At 34.0% G+C, this 23,851-nt stretch overlaps 1 protein-coding gene across 10 annotated transcripts in view; it reads left to right on the forward strand.

Annotated features, from left to right (window-relative positions):
* Positions 1–22,566, forward strand: part of CCSER2 (coiled-coil serine rich protein 2) — a 189,201-nt gene extending 166,635 nt beyond the window's left edge. For 5 of the 10 annotated variants that reach the window (XM_032314144.1, XM_032314151.1, XM_032314153.1 and 2 more), the window contains one exon: positions 17,760–18,578. In XM_032314144.1, coding sequence (XP_032170035.1) covers positions 17,760–18,578 — 819 coding nt within the window. Of the gene's footprint in view, positions 1–4,958; positions 5,092–11,053; positions 11,094–17,759 lie in introns of all 10 variants that reach the window. The other 5 variants (XM_032314146.1, XM_032314148.1, XM_032314147.1 and 2 more) reach the window with 5 other exon arrangements.
* The last annotated feature ends 1,285 nt before the right edge of the window (positions 22,567–23,851 follow it).

The raw sequence follows: 23,851 nt of genomic DNA on the forward strand, positions 1-23,851 counted from the left end.
TTTTAAATACTTACAGATCCATAAAAAGTAATAAAAATCCTTTGTATGGTTCACCCAATATCCCGTAATGATTACATTTTAATAAGCCTAGTACAGTATCAAAACCAGGAAATTGTTTGTAGTATGTATGTAGTTCTGTGCCATTTTATTACTGTGTAGATTCTGGCAACAATACTGTATTTAAGAAGCAGAATTACTGCACCTCTACAAAGTTCTGCCTTGTGTGCTGCCTTTTAATAATCACAGTCATTCCCTTCTTCCTCTACCATTCCTCATGGCAACCACTAATCTGATTTTCCATGCCTATTAATCAAATCATTTCAAGAATGTTATGTGATACTATATAGTATATGAGCTTTTGAGATTACTTTTTTCAATCAGAATAACACCTTGGAAATTCATCCAAAGAGTTGTGTCTATCAATAATTTGTTCCTTTTTATGGCCAAGTATTGTTCCATTGATATGGGTCATTGAGAGACATTTTGATCACTTCTAGTTTTTAGCTATTACATATAAAGCTCCTGTGAGTATTTGTGTAGATGTAAATTTTCATTTCTCTGGGGTAAATGCCCAGTAGTGTGATTTCTGGGGCATATGACAGTTCTCTGTTTAGTACTCAAAAAAATTACCAAGCTGTTTATCACAAATGCCAGAACAGATTCTCATCAACATTGTATGAGTGACAGTTTCTCTGCATCTTTACCAGCATTTAGTAGTAGTATTATTTTTTAAATTTTAGCCATTCTGGTAAGTATGTATTGCTATATCAGTGTAGTTTTAATTTCTATTTCCCTAATAACTAATGGTAGTAATGTCTTCTTATGTGCTTATTAGCCATTTTCCTTGAAATATATCTTCATGTCTTCCCATTTTCTCACTTGACTTTTAATTTTTTTACTGTTGAATGTAGAGTTCTTTATATACTCCCCGAGTCCTTACATAAGAGTAAAGTATGTGGTTCCAGGTATTCCCGCCCTGTCGATAGTTTGTCTTTCCATCTTCTTCATAGAGTCATTCAAGAGTAAAAGATTTTAATTTTGATGTCCAATCTATCAACATTTATTTTCTTTTGTGGATTTTTTTCTTTTGTGGATTTCTTTTTATGTTATATCTAAACTCTTTATAAAACAAGGCCAAGACACTGAAAACTTTTGTTTTCTTCTGAAATGTTTATAGTTTTACACTCTACATTTAAATCTGTGATCCACGAGGCACCTGGGTGGCTCAGTCAGTTAAGCATCTGCCTTCAGCTCAGGTCATGATCTCAGAGTCCTGGGATCCAGCCCCCTTTTGAGCTCCCTACTCACTGGGGAGTCTGCTTTTCTCTCTCCCTCTGCTCCTCCCCCTGGTTGTTCTCTCTCTCTCTCTCTCTCTCTGTCAAATAAATAAATAAATAAATAAATAAATAAATATCATTGAAATAGATAACTCTGTAATCCATTTTCCATGAATTTTTGTAAGACATGAGGTTTGGGTCAAGGTTCATTTTTTTTCCTACAAATATCCAGTTACTTTACACCATTTTAAAAAATATTATCCTTTCTCTATTAAATTCCCTTTGCATTTTTGTCAAAAGTCAGTTGACTATATATTTGTATATATCTACTTCTGGGTTTTCTATTCCATTGATCTGTGTGTCTACGCCTCCACCAATACTATACTGTCTTGATTGCTGTAACTATAAAAAGTCTTAAGTTGAATGATCATCCTACTTTTTCTTTGTCATAATTGCTTATGTATTCTAATTTATTTGGTTTTCAGTGTAATTTTAGACTTAGCTTGTGTTTATCTAAAAAAAAAAAAATCTTGCCAGGATTTTGACAGAAAATATGTTATACCTAAATATCATCTTGGAATTAACATCTTTAGTATGTTGAGTATTCTAATCCTTGAATAAGGTGTATCTCTTTATTAATTTAAATCATTTTTAAAATTTCTTTAATGAACATTTTCTAGTTTTCAGAATACGAGTTCTACATATGCTTTCTTTGATTTATTATTTTATCATATTTAGTAATTATAAATGGTATTGTCTTTTAAATTTCAGTTTAATATGCTTATTGCTGGTATTTAGAAGTGCAACTGACTTTTGTTTATGGATCTTGTATCCTATGAACTTAATAAACCTATTTCCTAGTTCTGGGTTTTTCCTATAGATCTAGATTTTCTGTGTGGACTGTCATGTCATTAGCAAATAGGAACAGTTTTCTCAATTTTTTGATCTATATGTCTTTTATTTCCTTTTCTTACATCATGCCACTGGGTAGGACTTCCCATAGTATGTTGAATAAGAATGGAATCATATTATTCCTGATCTACAGGGGAAAACATTCAGTCTTTCACCATTAAATAAATGTTAGCTATAGGTATGTGAAAGATGCTTTTTATCAAGTTGAGAAATTCCTTTCTATTCCTAGTTTGCAGAGAGTTTTCATCATGAATGTGTGTTACATTTTGTTCAGTCCTTTTTGCTTTACTGATATATATGAACATGTCATTTTTTCACTTTAGTCTATTGATTGCATTGATCATTTTTGAGTCACTCTTGTTGACCTAACCCCTCCCCCATCATGGTGTATAATTCTTTTACATATTTCTGAATTCTAATCAATAATGTTTTGTTAAGACTTGTTTATGTTTATATTCATTGTATTATGTTTATAATGGTCTGTTGATTTCTGGTTTTTTGTTTTGTACTGTATTTGTTGATTTTCTCTTAGGGTAATTCTAGCCTCATAAATGAGTGGGGAAGTATTCTTTCCTCTAGTTCTGTTTTCTGTATAGAATTGTTGTTAATTCTTTAAACATTGGTGGAATTCTCCAGTGGACCATCTAGGCTTGGAACTTTCTTTTTTGGGGATAACAATGGTTGGAGTAGGGATAAGGACAGATATGTGAGTAACTGAATTCTAAGAACTAAAAGTGAGAATCTTCTTAGAGATGAACCATTCTGTCTTAGTCTGTTTGGGCAGATATCATAAAACACCATAGAGACTGGGTGACCTATAAATAATAGGAATCTTTATCTCACAGTTTTGGAGGTTGGGAGATCAAAGAGCAAATTGGAAGATTCAGTGTCTGGCAAGGGCCTGCATAGACAACCATTTTTTCCTTGTGTTCTCTTGTGGTAGATGGGGCAAGAGATGGGGTTTCTTTTATAAGGGCATGAATCCCGTTCAGAGGGCTCCACCGTCTTGACCTCTTCACCTCCCAAAGTCCCCACCTCCAAAAATGCCATCACACTGGGTGAATAGGTCTCAACATACGGAATTTGTGGGGAACACAATTCATTCTCTAGCACATTCTAATCCTGTGTCTTACAAATGAGGAAACTGAGGCTCAGAGAAGATCAGTGACTTTTTTAAAGTTGTAGGACTTATGGAAGATCCAAAGAAAAACACCGGTCCCTTGTTCCCTGTCAGTACTATTTTCAGAAACCTCCGGAATTTATTTCTTTGAAAAGGAATCTTTGACTGCTGGTTTAACTTATATATAAAATCACGATCTGAAAGTGTCTTTACCCAGTACAGTGAGTAGAACCTTGGCTCTGGTGAAACTTCTAGGAAAAGTTGCTGTCCTTTTTTGGTTGAAGATTTGTTTTGTGTAAAGCTTTTAAACCAAAATATTTCTGAAACAACAAAATAGAATTGTGTCTGGCAGTATCTTTGGAGAACGGTTGGGATTATCACGCTCTTAAGTATTTTCTAAGTTATTTTCACAAACACCTGTGGCTAAATTAGTGGAGAAAAGATAATAATTTCAAAAGATAGGATCTTTTTTAAAATAGGATATTCTAAAAATCATTAATTCCACGTAGTTTCTGGGAGCTGTTTTTCCCTTTCATTAACGTAGAAAGTGGGTCATTCTGTTTTTTTTTTTTTTATAGTGAGCAGTGTAGATATAATTACTCTTAAATTTAAATAAGTATCTGATTATACTGAACCGAGCCAAGAAATATTGATAGAGAAGTAGAAAAAATTTTTATTTGGAGGAGTGTTTATGAAATCTGTAAACACCAGTTAAAAACTACATTAGTAATTTTCTAATAAGTTATTTCTATGTCAGATTAATTTGTCTGAAAAATTATGCATACTTTCTTTTGCAAATTGAACTGGGTATGATGATAATTTACAACTCATTTTCCTTTATGATTTTGTTACTGTTTTAATAGTTATGTTTGTGGATATATTTCTGTTGGTAGGAGCACTAGAAACAGACCTGAGACCCAATCTGGTTTTATTTGTGAGACATTGAACAAATCTTTTTCTTGTTAACCCAGTTTTATCTGGGAAGTGAGTGCCATTGCAGATGTATTCCAATTCTGATAACCTGTTATTACGTAAATCTAAGAAGCCATAAGTTACTCATATTAAAAAGCATGCATGCTTAACCTGTGGCCTGTATGTCACATTCTTGACAGTACTCACTCTCAAAACATCCTAAGTCTTTTTAATGCTGTGTTGGTTCTGCTATTTTCAGCCAGTGTTCTTTATCTGCTAATCCTCTGAAAACCTATGACTTAAAAAGAAATAAACATTTTTTGTATGATAGTTTTTTTGTTGCCTGATTTATAATTAATGCAATTTCTCTGTTTAACACTTGTTTAAAAAAATCTATCTCCCTTTTAAAATGTTTTCACATTTTTGAAATACTGGAATCTGCTATTTAAAAAAGAGCTGTATGATGATAAATGTAATGTATACAAGAAAGAATATGTATTTCATTTCTTATGCTTTAACTATAAATATTAGGGGAAAATAATTTTTTTCTTAAAATATACGAATAATACCTAGGTTTGTATTATGATATATTTTTAATCATTTGAACTACCTATATTTTAAAAAATCTGTATTCTTATTAACACTATTGTTATTTTTTTTTAAAGTATGACTTTGGTTTTTCTATTTTTCGGTTCCCTGTTTTATTATACCTCCCTACCCCATCTCTCTCTGCACAGGGTGGGTATTCTGCTCCCTCCTTCTCTCCTTGGCAGGGCTCCTTCCAGGGGATGCCACGGACTGTTCCACCGCACCGCAGACAGAGTGAGTCTGTGTCTCTCACTCCTATCCTGCTCTGGCTTCCCGTTCATGGTATTTCCCTTCTGCATGACCTGTCCCTCCCCCAGCACCCCATCTCCTGTCCAGAGTGACCTGTAGGCATGTGCTAAACCAGCACTCCCTGGGTTCTCTTCTCTTAATTAACCCTTCCTTCGACTGCATGTGAATAGACTTCTACTTAGAACCTTAGGAGAACTACCTGAAGTTAATTTAATTCTAATGCTGTTTAACCTATTGCCAGTGAACCTAGACCTACTGACATGCATCTGCCTTTAATGTATTTTCTTTTTTTGTGACCTTGAGATCTATGAATAACAATTTTTTATCTAGTTAAGTCAAAAATATATATACTATCTGTAATGATATGGACAGATGCATACTGATTGAGGGAGCAGGCTTACTAGACCATTGCACATTTCTTTAAATATTTCTTAATCAAGAAGATTTGATTGCATTTCACTGTCATCTAAAAGAAATCTTTTTAATCTAATTTCAAGGGTTTTTTTTTAACAACTAATCCATTTTTGTAATTCATCAGCTGCTTTACAGTACAGAAGAAAATGGCTCTTGAATATGCATGGTTTACTAACATTTCTAATGATTTTAGTAATTGTTTGACTTAAAAGATTTTTTGTTTACATTGAATCTGCTTTCCAAAACAGTGTTTATTATTTTACATTATATACTTAAGTATACCTGGTAAGTTGGTTATATTTTATCTTTTTTGAAAAGTCACCCAAAAAAGCTAATACTAGTGAAAAAAAAGGTAATTAATATTGTCAATCAGTCACTTTTATGGATCCTGCATGGAATTACCCTAATTTTTTATTCAGATCATTTTTTTAATAAATTATCTATATGAAATATCAAAGGTCACATAGTTTTAAGCAGTTAAAGTTAAGAAATGTGATTTATTCAAATAAAAATTCATTTATTGAATTAGGCAAAATTATGAGGTATCAGTATGAATTTGAGATAAGGTTTGAGGTGTATTTTTGGGCTATTATGCCTCTGCTTCCCTTTTGTTTTTTTGTTTAAAAGAAAATAGAACAGAAAGTTTGTATAGGTTTTTATGTCAGATTATTTAGTAGCAAGTTAATTTGTTCAGTGGAAGCAAGGAGAAGAGAGATTCTTCCTCCTCCTCCTCCTCTTCCTTTTCCATCCCCTCCCACCTTTGTAGGCCTCCTTTTTACTTCTCTTGTCTTCAAGTACTTCTCTTTCCTTTCTCCTCTATTTACGTATTCCTAGCACATAAGAAATTACTTTAAAACTCTAGTGAACTAATCTGACTTTCAAAGGGCAGGTGTAACATAATAATATATTTTTAGACTTAACAGCTAGTAATTTGCATGGTTTGACAGATTTACCTCAGATTAACATCCCTGCCTTGAATTTACTGTAGCTCCCTTTTAGTTCCTGTCTTCTTTCCCTACCATTCTTCTCCCTCATTCTCCTTCCCTTCAGCTAGTTATAATGTGGACTTGAAGTTTAAGGTTAATTATTCCATATTGCAAACAAAAATTTACGTTTATTTTGAAAACATGTATCTTAGAAATGCTCATTTCACTAGTTTTTTATTTGTGTAGCTTTAGAATTTTCTTGTCCCTCCCTTCAGTCATTGGCCCTTTATTTCTAAACGTTGCTTCCTTCTTTCCTCTTGGGTTAGAGCTGCCTTTTCATTTCCCAACTATAAAGAAACACTGTCCGCAACACTATCAGGATCTTTTTTTCTGGCTTTTATAGATCAAATCTTTCTTCTCCTCCTCTTCTAATTAGTAAGGAGAAAGTTTTGGTTCTCTAGAGTTTGAATGTGTTAGCCACATCAGAAGGTAGTGCGTATATTCTCACGGCTTATATAGCTAAGAGAACTGGCCCTGGAACTTGATCACTGAGACTTACAGGACCCTCTTGGTGGAAAGTGATAGTACAAGACTTATTGATATCTCTTGCTGAGTGGGGGAGGTTCCTTTAGAGGAACAATATGTTTTTACTACTACACTATTTTGGATTTACCCTGAGAACAGCTAAAGCAGTTTACTAATAAAATTAACATTATTTTAATATTTTAAAGAATATTTTAAATTTCTCTAAAATAAAGAATTTTATGGAATATAAAATATAGAATTATGTATAAATTATCTAAAATACAGAATTTTAGTTTTTTTAAAGAATATTTTGAATTTTTCTAAAATATAGGAAAGAGACTCCTGGGTGGCCCAGTTGGTTTAGCATCTGCCTTAGGCTCAGGTCATAATCCTTAGGTACTGGGATTGAGTCCCACATCAGGCTCCTTACTCAGTGGGGAGCCTGCTTCTCTTTTTCCCTCTGCATCTCCCTCCATTTGTGTGTGCTCACGCACACACTCTCCCTCTCAAGTAAATAAATAAAATCTTCAAAAAATATATAGAAAATAAAGGTATGGAATCCAGTGGTTTTCATAGTGTTTTGGAATAGATCTCCCCCTTCTACACTAAACCTATATTTAGTTAAGTAATATTTGTTTCCATGTTTAGTTAGTATGTGATTCCTAGGGCTGAGTTTTGGAGAGGTTAATTCTATAAGTGATGGTAGATAGTGAAGAGAGTTCCCCTTTATTATAATGTTTTATTAATAAGTTCTTTTTTGAGGCCATCTTGAACATCAACATAAGTGAACTGACTTTTCTTTTTTTTTTAATTTTTTAAAATTTATTTTCATCATAACAGTATTCATTGTTTTTGTACCACACCCAGTGCTCCATGCAGTCCTTGCCCTCTATAATACCCCCCACCTGGCACTCCGACCTCCCACCCACCGCCCCTTCAAAACCCTCAGATTGTTTTTCAGAGTCCATAGTCTCTCAGGTTTACCTCCCCTTCCAATTTCCCCCAACTCCCTTCTCCTCTCTAACTCCCCTTGTCCTCCATGCTATTTGTTATGCTCCACAAATAAGTGAAACCATATGATAATTGACCTCTCTGCTTGATTTATTTCACTCAGCATAATCTCTTCCTGTAGCAACATGGACGGGACTGGAAGAGATTATGCTGACTTTTCTTCTAAAGACAAAAGTCAGGCAAGCTTCACTAAGGTTTTGTTTTTGTTTTTAATTTATAGGAATAGTAGACCTTCCAGCTTAATGAGATAGCCTGTTCTGGATATGTGGAGAATGAAATAATTAACGTTTGCAGGGAGTGTTTAGCTCTGGTCACTCAGGAAAGCTGCATTGGCCTAGGATGTTCTTGCTGAATTTAAGAATAACTCCAGAAAAATGGAGAAAAAAGGAAAATCCTGGTCTTTATATACTTTTCCCTTATGAAATTTTGACTTCCATTTCTTTTCTTGAGTATATTACTAGGCTCAACTTGAAAATGCTTGTCTCCCAGTTTCAAATTAAATTTTTCTCTGGGTTAAAAATAGCTACCTTTGGATGTAGAAGGGGTCTTCTTGTTGTCCTGATTTCAGCTTTTGTCCAAATTGACTTAACTAATACTAGTTTAGTCTTTTTTATTTCCAATTTTATAAAATTAGGAATGATAGATAACTTACCTCATAGTAGGAAATTTTAACAAAAATAATTGCTTTTGACAAGTAAAAAGCCCTTATGGTAATCTCAAGTAGCACTTCTTGCCACAGCATATACTTTTAGGAATACCTTGACTTTTCAAAAACTGTATTTTGAAATAATACCTATTTTTTGTCATGCCTAAAAAGACTATTAAATTTGCCCTTTAACACCTTGATTGGAAGAATTTAGAAATCTTATCAACTTTTACCTTTAATGTGCAGTAACTTAAGGTGAGACAAAAATTGTTTTTAAACAACAAAAATAACATAAGTGCATCTACTTGTCTTAATAGCTTAGCAGTTTCTTGATGTAGCATTAGTATTGCCTGATTTCTAAATTTATATTATAATAACTAACTTTTCCACCCAGAATTTTACATTGTCATATATCCTCCTCCTTCTCTTATAAGCCTCTGAGGATGTTTCACAAGCAAATGACACTTAAAATTCATTTTATTTCACCATCCAGTATGTATTTACTAAATGAAACTATTTACTTAATAGCCCAGCACACATGTGAGTGTATTTAAAATTCAGATAAAAGTTGAATGAAATAGTGCTTTCTCTTGAAACACATAATACTCTCATATTTTCTTAATTTTTGGTTTTGCTTTATTTCACATAGTATCATATGAACATTATTGTTAACAGTAATATTTCTTGAAAGCATCATTTTAATAGGTACATGATAATATTATGTGGCTATACTATAATCTTTTCCTATTGTTGGACATTGATGTTGTTTCTATTTTTCCCTATTAAATAGAGGTATGCTTGCAATGCCATTTATCCTTGTGTATAGATCAGTATCACCATCTCTCTTAGGTAGATTTCTAGAAGGATGTTGCTTAATCAAAGGCTGTGTGCACTTTCTAGAAGCACTCGATATGTATTGTTGAACTGCCAAACGTTCATAAGTTGTACGTTAATGTGGCTCAATCTGATTGGCTCCCCCATGTGACTTTAATCAATTTTATATGTAAGGGTAGCATTAGCTTCAGTGCTTTAATGAGAAATTAGCTCTGGGAGTGACTTTTCATAAAAATAAAATATTTTCAGTGAAATGGAAAATAGGATAACTGAAAAACTGAACAAATAATACAGAATATGATACTCTGTCCATTTTTATAGCTAATTTCAAATGCTATTAGGCATTGATTAATTGACTAGAAATGTGCATTAAACTCATGGTCCAGGAGGCTGTCCCATAAACCAGTTTCACTGGACACTTTGTCATTATGAGAAACACAGCAATTGTTGTTTTCTGCATAAGACTTTTATAACAACCTGCTCTGTAGATTGTGGAATTGTTAGCCATATCTGTTGTACCATAATGCCTGCAAAATTGTACTCTGGATAAATATACCATGCATATTGGTCACAGCAATGGAGTAGTACTATTTATTATTTATATATACTATTTATTATTTATATATTAGTACTATTTATGATGTTTAGTTTTGTTTTCTGAGCTATTCTGAGTCCCAGAGGTTAAATGCTAATGGGTTCTATGTTTTAGAGATAAAGACCCATGAAAAATTAAGCATCTCACACTGATTGTGCCTGGGTCATAAATCCTTATTACTTAAGTCAATATTAATTGGTTTGATAGTTTTTAAGTAAGTTAACTGATCAACTTAGAAAAGCCATTGAACTCCTTGTCTCAGAATTTGTTTATATATAATTTCTACTTGTCAATCAGTTATCTTTTCTAAATTTCCTGAGATCTAGAGACATCATTCTGAGATCTAGAGGAAAAAGAGCATTCCTGGTTTCCAGAAAACTTTGGAAGTAGTGATTGGGTTCATGTGAATTACAGAGCAAAATTCTTCATATCTACTTACACTAGGAATCCAGTCATGTCTTCCATCTTTTTAGTGATATGTGGAGCCTCGCTTTTAATTTAGAACATCGTATTTAAGACAGACATACATGAAGATCAGATTATACTTTAATTGGTCTTTAATGCAGCAAAAGTAATAAAAGTAAACAAATATTGTATTTAGTTTATAATGTGCAAAGCTTTCTGAAATTATTAAAGAAATAATTTCTACTTGCTTTGTAAGGGATTACATGTGGCTAAACCTTTTTAGATCTTTGGAGTATGGATATTAAATTGTCAAAACCCTTCCAGTATTTTATTTGGTAAGATTCTTCAAATGATTTCTTTTAAGTGTGAGAAGTTTTACATATACTGTTCTGTGGTTATGAATATTTATATTAACTTGCAAACCTCTTTAGCGGGAAGGTTTAAATTTATTTAAAATGTTTTCATTTCACATAAATATACTAAATAAAATAATATTGCCTGGAAAAACACAACAAAAGCTAAGCAAATACTGTTGGCTGCGATACCCAGTCATGGCAATTCCTTGGTGTTGTGTGTGGTCTCTGACACCATTGTCCTGTCTTTTTCTTGTCTCTGCTCTCCCATTATGCTATTGGCAAGGAGTTGAGAAGTTAGTCCATTACTTCTCTGACAAAGCGTGGTACAGTACAATTTCAGATTTTTTCCTACCACCTTCCTCATAGTCACTTTCTGTTTTTGTTTTTTTTTCCAGTTTGCATGATGCATGTCAGAGCCTGCATGAAAATACAGGCATGTTACAGATGGCTCCATTTCCATCTTCCTTTTAGCCTTTAAAATGTATTTAGTAATAATAATAATAAACTTGTATGTACCAAGAAAATAATTTTAAGTAATTCCTATATCTGCTATGCAGTAGCATTATTATGCTTTAGAACATTTCCTGCTTTCTACCTTACACACTTAGACATATTTTTCTCAGAATTTGACGTTTCTAGCTGGCATCTTATCATTGGTAATTCTAGAACAAAATGTTTACAGAAACTGCTTGAGTATTTTTTCTTATGCTAATGCTAGAAATCTTTGAAATGATGGGAAAGACTGAAGGTGAAGTTTTTCTCAGTGATGAATGCTAATTTGCTTTTCCTTTTGTTCAGTGTATCTCCTCCAGTAGGTCACTTGGAAACATTTTTCACTCCAAAATAACTGCTGCATAGTGTGGCTTGAATTTGGTTCTGGGTCTCATCTTGTGTAGGATAGATCAGCTGAGAAAGACATAGGGTATTATCCAGGAAAGTTAGTACCTGAATGTTGGTATTGAATTTGCCCATTAAGTTTTTAAAATAATCATCCTGCTATACTGCATATTCTGAAAGTCTGTGAACTCATTGGAATTAATAAAGTTTTGGTGCTGCATTTTAAATTCTCTGTCGCTTCAAATTCTGGCTTTACTATTTGCTCAGGTATGTGAATTTCAATATGTTTCTTAATTTCTTTTAATCTCAGTTTACTCATCTACAAAAATAAGACAGTACTTCCCGCTGAGGCTCTTGGGATAATTAGAGATCACATATGCAAGCTTAGATGCAAACCGTGTTTGACTGTTTACCCTTGGAAGAAGGGAAATGCTGTTCTCTCAGAGCCCAGAATGTAGCATTTCTCAAGTATTTATAATGTGTCAGGCACTATACTAAGCACTTTGGTATGCACGTTATCATTTATTATTTACAACAATTCAGTGAAGTGTAAATAGTGCTATTATCTTCATTTTATAAGTTATGAAATTCCATCCCAGAGTAGTAAGATAATTTACCCAGTAACTCATCAGTAGTAAGTGAGTCAAAACTCAAACCCAGATCAGTCTGATTCCGAAAGCTAAGTGATTCAGTTTTGTATTGTACTAGCTCCTCCATATAGCCATATATAAATTCTCTCTATACTTTGAAGTGCCTTTCATGTCCTAGCTCTGTTTTATCTTCAGGAAGGTACTTGAGGAAACTTGATTTCTGTATCATATCAGATACACCTGCTATGGATTTAAAACACTTCAATATAACGGACATTACCGAATTACTTATTTGAAGCCTAGAAAGCTCTTATTCTATAGCAACTAGTTTATTATATTGCTATAGATCTTGCCGCCCCCTTTTTTTCCAAAACCCAGTTATAAAAGGGCTGGAGCTTGAATTCCTCATTCTCACACCTTTTAATAATCATCGGTGACATTTATTGAGCACTTCTGATATGCTAACAGATCCTATGCTATGTGTTTTACATGCATAATCATATTTAATTATTAGGATAAGAAATGGAAAATAGTTGAATGCTTGTTAAGACAGTTTTCCTAACTTACTTCATTCAGAAATGTCGATCTCCAGGGAAAAAATATTTGTAGCTTGGCTCGTAGGTCACGAGAGTTGCTATGTCCTAGTTAAATTATAATTCTTCCTGCAGCCCTTCTAAACATTAATCATTATGCTAACCCCAAACTTACTTAAAGAAAACTTTTTTTTCTGCTATAAGATATCCTTTTTATCAGTGTTTTTTTTTAAACTTGTTTTTATTTGGTTATTAGTGTTGTATCACTAACCTAAGAGGGAAGTATCATTTTGATTATTTATTACCAAAGAAGCAATTTTTGGAATACCACTTACTAATTTCATTTATTTGTTAATTTATCTAGAAAATATATATTTAATCCTTACTGTGTGACAAATACTAGGGATACCAACTACAAGAACAACAAAGCATGGTACATTCTTGTAATGGTTATCTTTGTAAGCAGCCCAAAATAGACATTTAAGATTATCATTGAAGATCCTACCAATCACTTGCACAGGTACCCAGTAGTGCCTCTGGCACTCTTGACCTTGAAACCTATAATCGTTGTTTCTGAGAATTCTCAGAATGGTGTGCTAATAAGGTTTATGGACCTAACTAAAGTAAGATATGAACTTACTGAGTCTTAGAAGCACTTAGCTCGTCAAGTCTGGGGATGCATTCACATTTTAAAGCTTCAGTAAACCAACCATTCTGTAAATAGCATGGATGGAGTGCTAATGCTGTACTTATTTGTGACTACATGGTGTTTCCTAAAGTATGCCCCACCCCCCAAGTAGGTGCTAGGATTCTTTTTGCACTCTGAGTCTTTTGGGTTGCTGAGGCTATGAAATGAATGGGCTGGTGGACAACTTTTTTGGGTTACAGATTAGTACCTCATCATCTGTCTCCAAAGGAAGAAACCTGTAACTCATCTTGAATTCCTTCCAAACAGCTGTTTAACTGACCACCTTTAAAAAAATCTTTCAATCCTTTCTCGTTTTGCTTTCATGAAGTATATTGATTTAAGACCCTTCTAATTTATCATCCTGGCTGTTATAGCATGCTTCTTACAATCACCCTTCCTGTGTGTTACTCACTAATTCCACTAAAATAACATTGTAAAATACACATTGGATCTTATGATTCCTCTGTTTAAAATTTATCAGTGTCTGCCATCATCTGTTGCATAAAGTCACAACCACTTAGCCAGATAAGAGTTTCTTTATGATCTGGTCCTTTCCTATGCTTTCCCACCAACACTGTGATCTCCAAATTCAGTCTAACAATTTGAAGTTACTAGAACTTAGCATATTCTCTTTTTGCCTTTATGCTTAGCATGTACTGGCTCTCTACCCTGAAGTTTTTCCCTTCTCGTCTACTCGGCAAATTCTTAACTCATCTTAAAACTCACTTTAGATTATTTGTAACTCTTGTATGCCTTCTATGACCTCTACAATGCATATTTTTCCTTTTTGTTCTCATATGTCGTTATGCTTGAGACATGGTGTCGTCATCTGTTTACCTATCTCCCTCACTAGGTCTCTAGGTTCCATAGGAATAGCATTGTATTCAGCTCCATATTTTTCTATATCTAGTACAATGCACGATATATTTTAGACCTTTAAAAAATGAATGGTCTTTGATGTTCCTTCCTATTCGTCTTATTATCTCTGAAAATATGAGATCTCACTTATTTATCTAAAATATATTCTAAAGGTGTCTGACAGCATAGAAGCAGTAATGAGTGTGGGCAAGAAGAATTATTAATATCTTGACTTTATGTTAATACAGTTGAGGCTTTAGAATTTGGGGGAAACTGTGCCTCAAGCAGCAAGCTATCAGAATGCATCTTTGCTTTATTTACTAGAGGTTAAGAGGCAGCATGTTTCTTAAGTCACCAGCAGGTAACTAATGACAATTCAGTCTTTAGTGGGCAAGCAGTTCTACACAGTCATCCACCTTTAGGAGAAGTCATTGTTTTGGTCCTCACCGTAGTCATTTCTTTATCTTCTTTGAGAGACTTTCTTCTTATGGTAGTGGAATTGATTTCCAAACTAGTTTCCAAATAAATAATAAATCACGACATTTATTTGGGGATAGGGAAATTAGATCACAGCACTAAAATATAATGTTTACTAAAACTACAAAATCTGCATTATTTATAAAGCACTTAGAAACCATTAATTTACTCACTTTATTTAAGTGATAGGCATCTTTGTATAACTGTTCAACCTAACTCCTCTCAGAAGACTCAAAATTTTATTATTTTTAAAAACCTGATTATTTCCTATTTCTTCAATATTTGATATGGAGCTTTATTGCATTTAATACATGCAGCACATCTTCCTGCTGTACTTCCATTTAGTTCTCTGATAAGCAGTAGGCAGTTGGGTAATCAAAGTACAGTAGTCCCCCCACCTTATCCACAGTTTTGGGTTTCTGTAGTTTGTGTGGTTTCAGTTACTTACTGTTGACTGCCATCTGGAAGCAGATGATTGTCCTTCTGACATACCATTAGAAGATCAATAGTAGTCTTAATGCTATGTCACAACTCCTACATCATTTACCTTTTATCATCTCATATCACAAGAAGGGTGAACACAGTACAATAAGATATTTTGAGAGAGACCACAATTCACATAACTTTTATTACAGTTATTGTTATAATTGTTCTCTTATTATTATTAGTTTTTGTTAATCCCTTGCTGTGCCCAATTTATAAATTAAACTTTATCGTAGGTAAGTATGTATAGGGAAAAGCATAGTATATATAGGATTCATTACTCTCTGCAGTTTCAGGCATCCACTTGAGGTTTTGGAACATATTCTTGCAGATAAGGGGGGGACTACTATAATCAGTGCAAATGGGTAATTTATCTAGAGTTCACAGTGCCCCTTTTCTGGAGGTTGGTTATCTTAATGATAAATTCATCACTTAATTAGGAAATCATACCTTCTTATGCTTTGAGCTGATAGATACTTATACCTTTTTTTCTTACTAGCAATAGGCATATTACAATAATCATTTTTAAATTGTTATATTTTCAAATGTCTTAAGTTGCTTCATGATTTTTAACTCAAAATTAGAATATCTTTTGATATTTTTGAAGGTTTTGAAGAGAGGTAAAAAGGGAAAGTAAATCTCCCATTTCAGTCAACCATTTGATGTTGTACCTTTGCCTTCTTTGGTTGCCTTTTCCCCTTTTGGTAGATTTTTGGTTTGCTTAATATGGTCCTGCTCTATATTTTTACTAATCTTTCTAAAATGTATGATGATTGGCGCTGTCTTTTTTTTTTTTTTTCCTAGGGAATCCCAACTAATTGTCATTACCTGGTGATTTTAGTACCTTCCTTCTTGAAGGACAGTTTATTCATCTCTGTGGTGATTTATTGTGAAAATGCCCACTGAACTTTAAAGTTTAGGACATTTAGCTTGAAGAAGAAACTGAGATTGCTTATTAGTTTTAATACCCTAAAATAAGAGTTAATGTAATATTCTATATGAATTTTGAGTAGTCATTATCTTGATTTTACTGTTTTTAAAATAGCCAGTTGGCCCTATATCATCCTGGCCAGCCATCCTTCTACAAGTCATTAAACTTTGCTCACAGTTATCTTAACCCTGCCATTCGCCTGACTCTTGGCACCAGCAGCCATCATCTAGTACTGGCCAGGGATATGAAAAAGTGACAAAACATGAATAATGTAGTATAAATAGATTTGTCCCTTTGGTTGGAGAAATTAGAGATACTATGTAGATTTTTTTTTTTTTTTGCATTAGTGTAGCAAAAAATTTGTTTTATTAAAGCTTAAAGCTTTATTAAAGACTTTAAAGCTGACCCTTTAAAGTCTATGTTTCAGAGCCCTTTGGCAAACATTTTTATATTTTCGATCCACATTATTTAGTAGAAAATGATGTGTATTGTGTTTATACATTGATAACAACTTACCTTATAATAGGATGTGACCTGTAGGCTCTGCCCCATATACTCTAACTATCTGGGCCATTGAAAGATAACTTTAAGTTTCATATTTCTTTACTGACCGCCCAAGAGTAATAGAAGTTGCATGTTTCTCCTGATTTATGTAGAATATAATCACACAGTGAGCTTCAAAGAAGTGTGTGTGAGGCATATTGGCCTAAAGAATTTTGTTACTATAGGCTTCTCAGCTTTAGTTCAAGTTACAGGTAATTTCACATTCATTTTACTCTCAGTTGTTATTCAAAAGGGTAATTGTTTTAAATCTTAAATGAATGTTCAGTTTGGACAGGGTAGCTGTTTTCCATTTACCAGAACCTTACTTGATCCCTCATATGGCAGTGAGACAGAACAAATAAGCTGTGAAAACATTTTGTTCTGAAACTTTTCAACGAGAATGTTAAAGGTAGCTTAGTATTAGCTAAGTGTATTGACCCGTTTTTGTTTGAGTAATTAGAATTTCACATCAACAGAGAATATGATCAATCTAAACCTTGTTTATCTGCTTATATTTTTAATTCTTGATAGAAGTACAGCACCTTGACATGTTTAAATTAATACTTCTCTGGCCAAGTGTGATAAATTGAAGTGTTATACAGCTTTTCTTTAAAAAATAAAGTCTTTAAAATGGGTAATATTCTGAATGGTTACAGGTTTTATCTGTGCTTTTTGAAGATTAAAGCAAAGTGCTATAGAAATCATTCTGCCAAGCTATATTACATACAAAGTTTTAAATACTTAATGAATCAAGGCAGGAAATCTTTTTTTTGTACAATAAATAAGTACTTTAAGATTTTTCTTTTCCCCTGTTTGATTTCAAATCTTGTTTAGTGTTTACTGCCTGTATCATTTTTTGTTTGCATTATCACTCTTTTATGTGTCTCATTAATTCACTTGAATATTACCGTTTATTTTTCTATTAAAAAACCCCACATACTTCTCATATTAATACATAAGTATCAACACAGCCTAATTGGAACTTACATAAATTCTGAGTGGCATTTGTAAAATGAATTGTTGCTTAATGTTGTTTTTAATTTTAATAGCCTCAAGTACTACAGCCTTCCAGCAGCCTTCCCAGACCCACAGACCACGCCCAGGGAAAACTAATAAAGCCGCAGCATATCGAGGCCCACAGTGAGTGCACCGTCCAGGGCATACAGCAGAGTGTGGCACATCTGGATGAAAGCTTTACACACGGCTTACAACAAGAAAGCAGCTGTGATCTGGAAGACCGGCCTTTTTCTTCAAGCCCACTATTCGCTGAGGATGTGGTGAAGAGTACACCTTCTGAAGCAGACTTGAACATGACCACAAATGCTCAAGAGCCTTATCATTCGGCAAATAATCAAATTAGTGACATGCAATTTGTACCTACTTCCCTTCAGACGCTTCCGCAGTCAAGTACAGTAGACCAGACTAAGAGAGTTGGAAGAAATCAGTCTTCACTGGAGGGCTACACATCCCAGCCCAAGTCCTTACCGCTTTTTAAGCCATCCATCTCAAATTCTTTGGTACCTCCTCCAGTTTCTGAATCATCTCCAAGTAGAAATCCCATTTATAAAAAGTCATCAGTAACCACACCATGGAATTCATCAAAACTTCAGCCAACATCTAGTCAAACAAATCTTGCAAGTAATCCAAATCCAAAAGCATCTAAGCTCCGCCCCCCTTCTGGCTCTTTTAGACAAAAACAAATAAGCAGCTCCCAAGTAGAGCCTCAAAACTTCCAGGCCAAGACAAGCATCCCAAGGCCTCTAACAAGAAGAAAAGAAATCATGCAGAATCTGAATGGCAATTTGAATTCTGGGGATTGTTTGGCCTCTAATCGATACTCCCGTCTTCCTAAACCAAAGATACATTAAGTGCGTAGCCATCACCTGCCAATTTGTTTTTTTAAAAAAACAATCTGTTCTGTAATAGCTTTATGTGCAGTTTGCTACCATGATGGAGGTTCCATTGAAAGCTTGCAAATCTTAAAATTAAAATGTGGAAGCTTCTAATAGTTTGGCTCTTCCATTTTCTATCCTGGTTGAAGTACACGGCATTTGAGCATATTTGTCTCAGGTAAACACAAAAGTTTGCTTACCCATTTCAGAGGCCTACTGAAGGCTCTAATCATGTTATCCATCTCTCTGCACATCAGAAAATTCATAATATTCCACTTAGCAGGCAAGAAACGTGCTTTGCTCATTTAGTCCTTTTAAGGTCTGTATTAAATGTGGTTCTTAGAGCCTCACCCTTTTTCACTTGTCCCTCCTGTGAATATGGTTACTGTTTTATCTAAAGATATGGTGATAATTGAAGATGGTAGACTATAAGTAAAATTCTGGCCAGTGATTTGTGTATTTAAAAGGTCTATGCAAAAGCTTTGTGATGAATAAAAGAGATCAGGCTTTTAATGGGAAGTCTATGTAAGTTTTGTTTTTCCTTGCTAGTATCAGCCAGTTAGTCTCAGTATTTATTTATTTACCAAACTCTGCTGGCTAAAAATGTTTCATGTGATATAAAAGCCAATTATATGTTGCTTTAGTATCCTGTTTTGCGCGTGCACACACATACACAGACACACACCATTTGTATTTGATTTTGTTACTCCATAGATTTTGGAAAGCTTGGATTATATCTTGAAGCCTATACCTGAAGGTGTATTCATTTTGTAACATGTGTTGTTGGTGCTAGAGTTTTCCTGGTAGTTGTTTCGAATCCTATAGGCTTCTGGATCCATGATAGCTGTTTTAAGGTTTCACAGCTTATATTTTAAATTAAATCTTAATTATGATATTTATATTTATTGACTTTCTGCTAATATCTGAAGACTGGAATAATGGACTTGAAATGTTTGCACAAACTTTGATGAGTTATAAATACCCCACAGAGAAGGATTGAAACTATTTTCTATAGCAAAACCGTTAAAATATTTTGAGAATAATTATAAACTTAAGTATGACTATCTTAAGAAAGCTGAAATTCTCAATTTTTTTTTTTTAGAGTTTTCCGGGTTTCCCTTTTATGTTAGTGTGTTTGAATGGCAGTTTCTTGAGAAGTAGATTTGGGATGAAAAATAGAATTGGAGAGGGACATTGTATTTTATTAAAAGGTATTAAAGGTGATCCTAATGTTCTAGGAAGGTAGCTAGGGAACCGCCAAGGGACCATATGCTCTAACCCAATCATGCTGCGGGCCACTCATCAGATGGTTCAGTAAATTTGCCCTCTGTTCTCCCAAATCATGTCATCTTGAGGCTGTTCACCTGTTGCTGCTTTAATTAGAATTAATGTTTTTCAGACAGCCTTTTACAAAGTCAACTTTTGTTGTAATCAGCTGACCAAAAATGTATCATAAGGGATTATGACCAAAAACTTAGTCACTCAAAATTCTAAGGATTTCATTTTAAAAACGTTCACTGGCAAAATTGCCCTTTTTAAGAAAAACAACAGCAAGTGCTTTAGTGGAAATTTTGAAAGAGCTGTTTACTGTCATTTTGATGCAGTCTTCCCTTACCTCCCAGAGGACCATTCAAGTGAATCTGCCATTCACTGGATGTGAAAATCATTCTTGGATTGGTAACTGGTGAGCAACACAAATCTAGTACCAGAGTCTCATTCAGCAGCACTTTTGTCAGAGAAACACTAAAGTTCAGAAAGATTTTCACATAGTCCAGATACTGTTAGTGTAAAGTACTCAGACATATCAGCAAAGCTCTTCTTTGTTCCTAGAGACAGGAAGTGATGGCTGGCAGCTATAAGTGGGTACATGTGGTGTATCATCTTGAAGGAGAAAGATAACTGATCTCATATATTGCAAATGGGATGTTATCACACTATATTTTCCTAAAGTAAACATTGATAAATTGGTTTTTGGTTTGTTTAGAAATTGGTGTAGACTCTTGTGAAACATTATTTACAAGTAGTCCTTTAAGGGAAAAGTTCAAAACTTTTACTTTATTTTTGACTCCCTAGTCTGAGGGAAATAGCTTTTATATAAAAATGTTGACTCCTGCAATTTGTTTATTCCAGTCTTTTTCCTGCTCTATTTTTTCTTCCTGATGAATTTATAGAAATATTAATCCATCAGTTTATCAACTTCTCTGTGCTTTTGTTGAGCCACAGTCTTGGCTCAGCAATGTAATAATGAAGCATAATATATTTAAGAGAAAAAAAATCTAGGATGCTTGTACAAAACAAGTTTTGCCTGCAGTTTGCTTTTAAAAACTGCATGAATATTTCTTTTAAAACTGCTCCATGGCAATTAAGTCAGAAATGAGGTGAGGATGTAACTCACCTGAATAATCAGGGATCACTCTCAGATTTGGCTTGATCTCTGTTTAGTGCTTCTATAAGTCAACTCTGTGCCAAATCCTCCTCTACATAAAACTCAGATCGCTTTTTTTCTGAGTTCTTGTGATTTCGGTGAAGATGGCTGCAGTATATGAATTATAAATCCTGAAGAAAAAGTTTTGTGGGGGTTGGTTAAGTTTCACATTTGTGAGTGAGAAAAGTAATAGAGCATGTAGAATTAGACATTCGGCTGTTGATGGGATGGATATATATCAGATTCTTTAGAGAAAGCTTGGCCTAAGGAGTTAATCAGTACAGGTGCAGATGATTTTAAGGCATTAAACAAAGGATTATATAGTTATATCATTTAGAATGTTTCTAATAACTGAGACCCTCTAGCATTTTTCTTTTGGAGTCTCATTTTAATTTGTGCAATATTTTCAGGCATATAGACTACTGTTCATTGTATTTATATAGGTGTTAGGGAACTTAGTAAGTATTTTAACAAGTAAAAATCTGAATAATGAGAGAAGGTATCAGACTTGCACTTTAAATAAGCTTAATTGCTTGGAGTTGTGCCTGAAATATCAAAATGCCTCTTGGGCGTGGCTTTCTTTGTTGAAATGAATTTCTCTGTAATTGTTGCTGTTTGAAGTACAGCCTTTCACAGAATTATATCCTCAGCATGTCACTTTACTCATTAAAGCACTAAGTTCTTTGAATGTTTCATGGTACCCTTAAGTATTTTACTCAGTGTGTCAAAGAGAACATGATCCCCCCCACCATAGCTGTCACTTCTGGTCTTCCTGTAGCATAGATGGTTGTTACAGACACAGAAGTGTACTTTTCAGTTTCTGAGCAGAGTTGTCATGATGGTTTCCTGGTCTCTGGGGCACTGACGATGTAATTTGAAGTCACCAGCTAGGCTTGCAACGAAGTTCAGTAAGACTGCAGCATAGTTTCCGTTTACTCTTCCTTGTTACACAGTAGTTTTCATGTTTATGCATTAGTTCAGGTGGTTATGTTTGCATGCCTATGCACACATTAAAATTAATTAAGCTATAATACAAATCCCTGGTGTTTTTCCTTGAGGATGATGGCCTTGCAATTTTTCTTCATTCTGATGCTTGAATTATATTTTCTAATTTTCTTTCCACACCTCCCTTCAGTTTTTCTGCTGCAGCAATTTGAAAGAATACACTTGGATAAATGCTGATGATTGTGGGTGCCAATCTACAACTATGCTATTAATTAAAGCTACATCATATATTATAAATGTCTTGGGGAAAAGCTACCCACTTTCTCCTCATTAGAGCGTCACCATAACAAAATAATACTGACCCTACAAATTTGAAGTCTCTAAGTCATTACTAACTAAAAACAAAAACACCACAGTCTTTAATACCTGCAGTATTGTTTTCCCCATTGATTTTAAAAACCAGAGTAAATACTGTATATTAGAATTTGCTTGTAAAATGAGTTATAAAAACTGGATGTAAAGTCTCTTTCCTGAAAATGTTGGCATAGTAAATAAAAATAAAGTTCATAATTATGAAAGTTTTCTTGTCCTCAACACTGCCTTCCATAGTGTACTTTTTCTCGGATATTTTTTTCCACAAAGATCCAGTATGCTCTTCGTTTGGTTGATTTTCAAACTGTGTCATTTTACACACTCCTTCTACACATATCACACTCCAAGCCCTGATTGAGTAGGAGGTGAACAGTACTTGAGTATTTCCACAGACTCTGTAAGTGATCTAATATATCAGTTTCCATTTTAATCAAATGCCTGCTTTATCTCAGAAAAATAATTGGGAAAATGGATAATGTTTACTTAAAAATGTATTAGCACCTTGAGTGAAAATGCTGCATTTAAGAGGAAGACATTGTAATTTTACTTTTATTTTTATAAACATATATAAAAAAGTTTGAAGCAACAAGAGTGCTTAGTGAAATTTACACAGTTCTTAGGAACAAAAGGAACAGGGCATTTATAATTTATTTTCCAATTTAACTATATGTGGTAATCATTATATAATGAGATAAAAAGTTGATACAGTGATGTTAATTATTAATTCAAAATGGTTTTATAAATGCTGGAAAAAGAATGAAGGAAATTTCATTACTAATAAATTTAATAATGGCATTTACCACCTCTTAAGATATCTGTATCAGTTTTAAGGCCCTCAGAGTTACTAGCAAGTACTTTCTTAGATTAACTCCAAATTTTTCTCTTTGAGGCTGTTATCAAATATAGTAATTTCATTTGTTTCTCATGTTCATTACACATTTTCCATTCTGAAAAAAATTTTTCCCCACAGAAAAACAAGTTGAATCTGACTTATCCATCTATTAATGAGGTTTAAGTAATTTTTTAAATTTTTATTTATTTATTTGACAGATAGAGATCACAAGTAGGCAGACAGGCAGGCAGAGAGGAGGAAGCAGGCTCCCTGCTGCACAGAGAGCCCAATGCGGGGCTCGATCCCAGGACCCTGAGATCATGACCCGAGCTGAAGGCAGAGGCTTTAACCCACTGAGCCACCCAGGCGCCCCAAGGTTTAAGTAATTTTTGTGGATGTTTTATGTATGTCGGTCCCTGTGCTAGCTCCTGGGTGTACTAAAGTAAAGACCACATGGTCCCAGCCTTGTGGAGCTTAAGGAGCTGCAGATGGTTTACATCATACCATCCTATTCAGGAAGGCCCTATTCATCATTTGTTTAGAACGTAACAGGAAAACTCCTTTCCCCCTCATTTCATTTCATTCTGGGCTTTAACTGCCTTTTACTGTTTGCATCTTTGCTGCTGTATTAATTATTGGTTACATGCCTCCGTTTCCCTTTGCTAATCTGATTTG

Source organism: Mustela erminea, chromosome 14 (assembly GCF_009829155.1).
Source record: "Mustela erminea isolate mMusErm1 chromosome 14, mMusErm1.Pri, whole genome shotgun sequence".
Taxonomy (NCBI): Eukaryota; Metazoa; Chordata; class Mammalia; order Carnivora; family Mustelidae; genus Mustela; species Mustela erminea.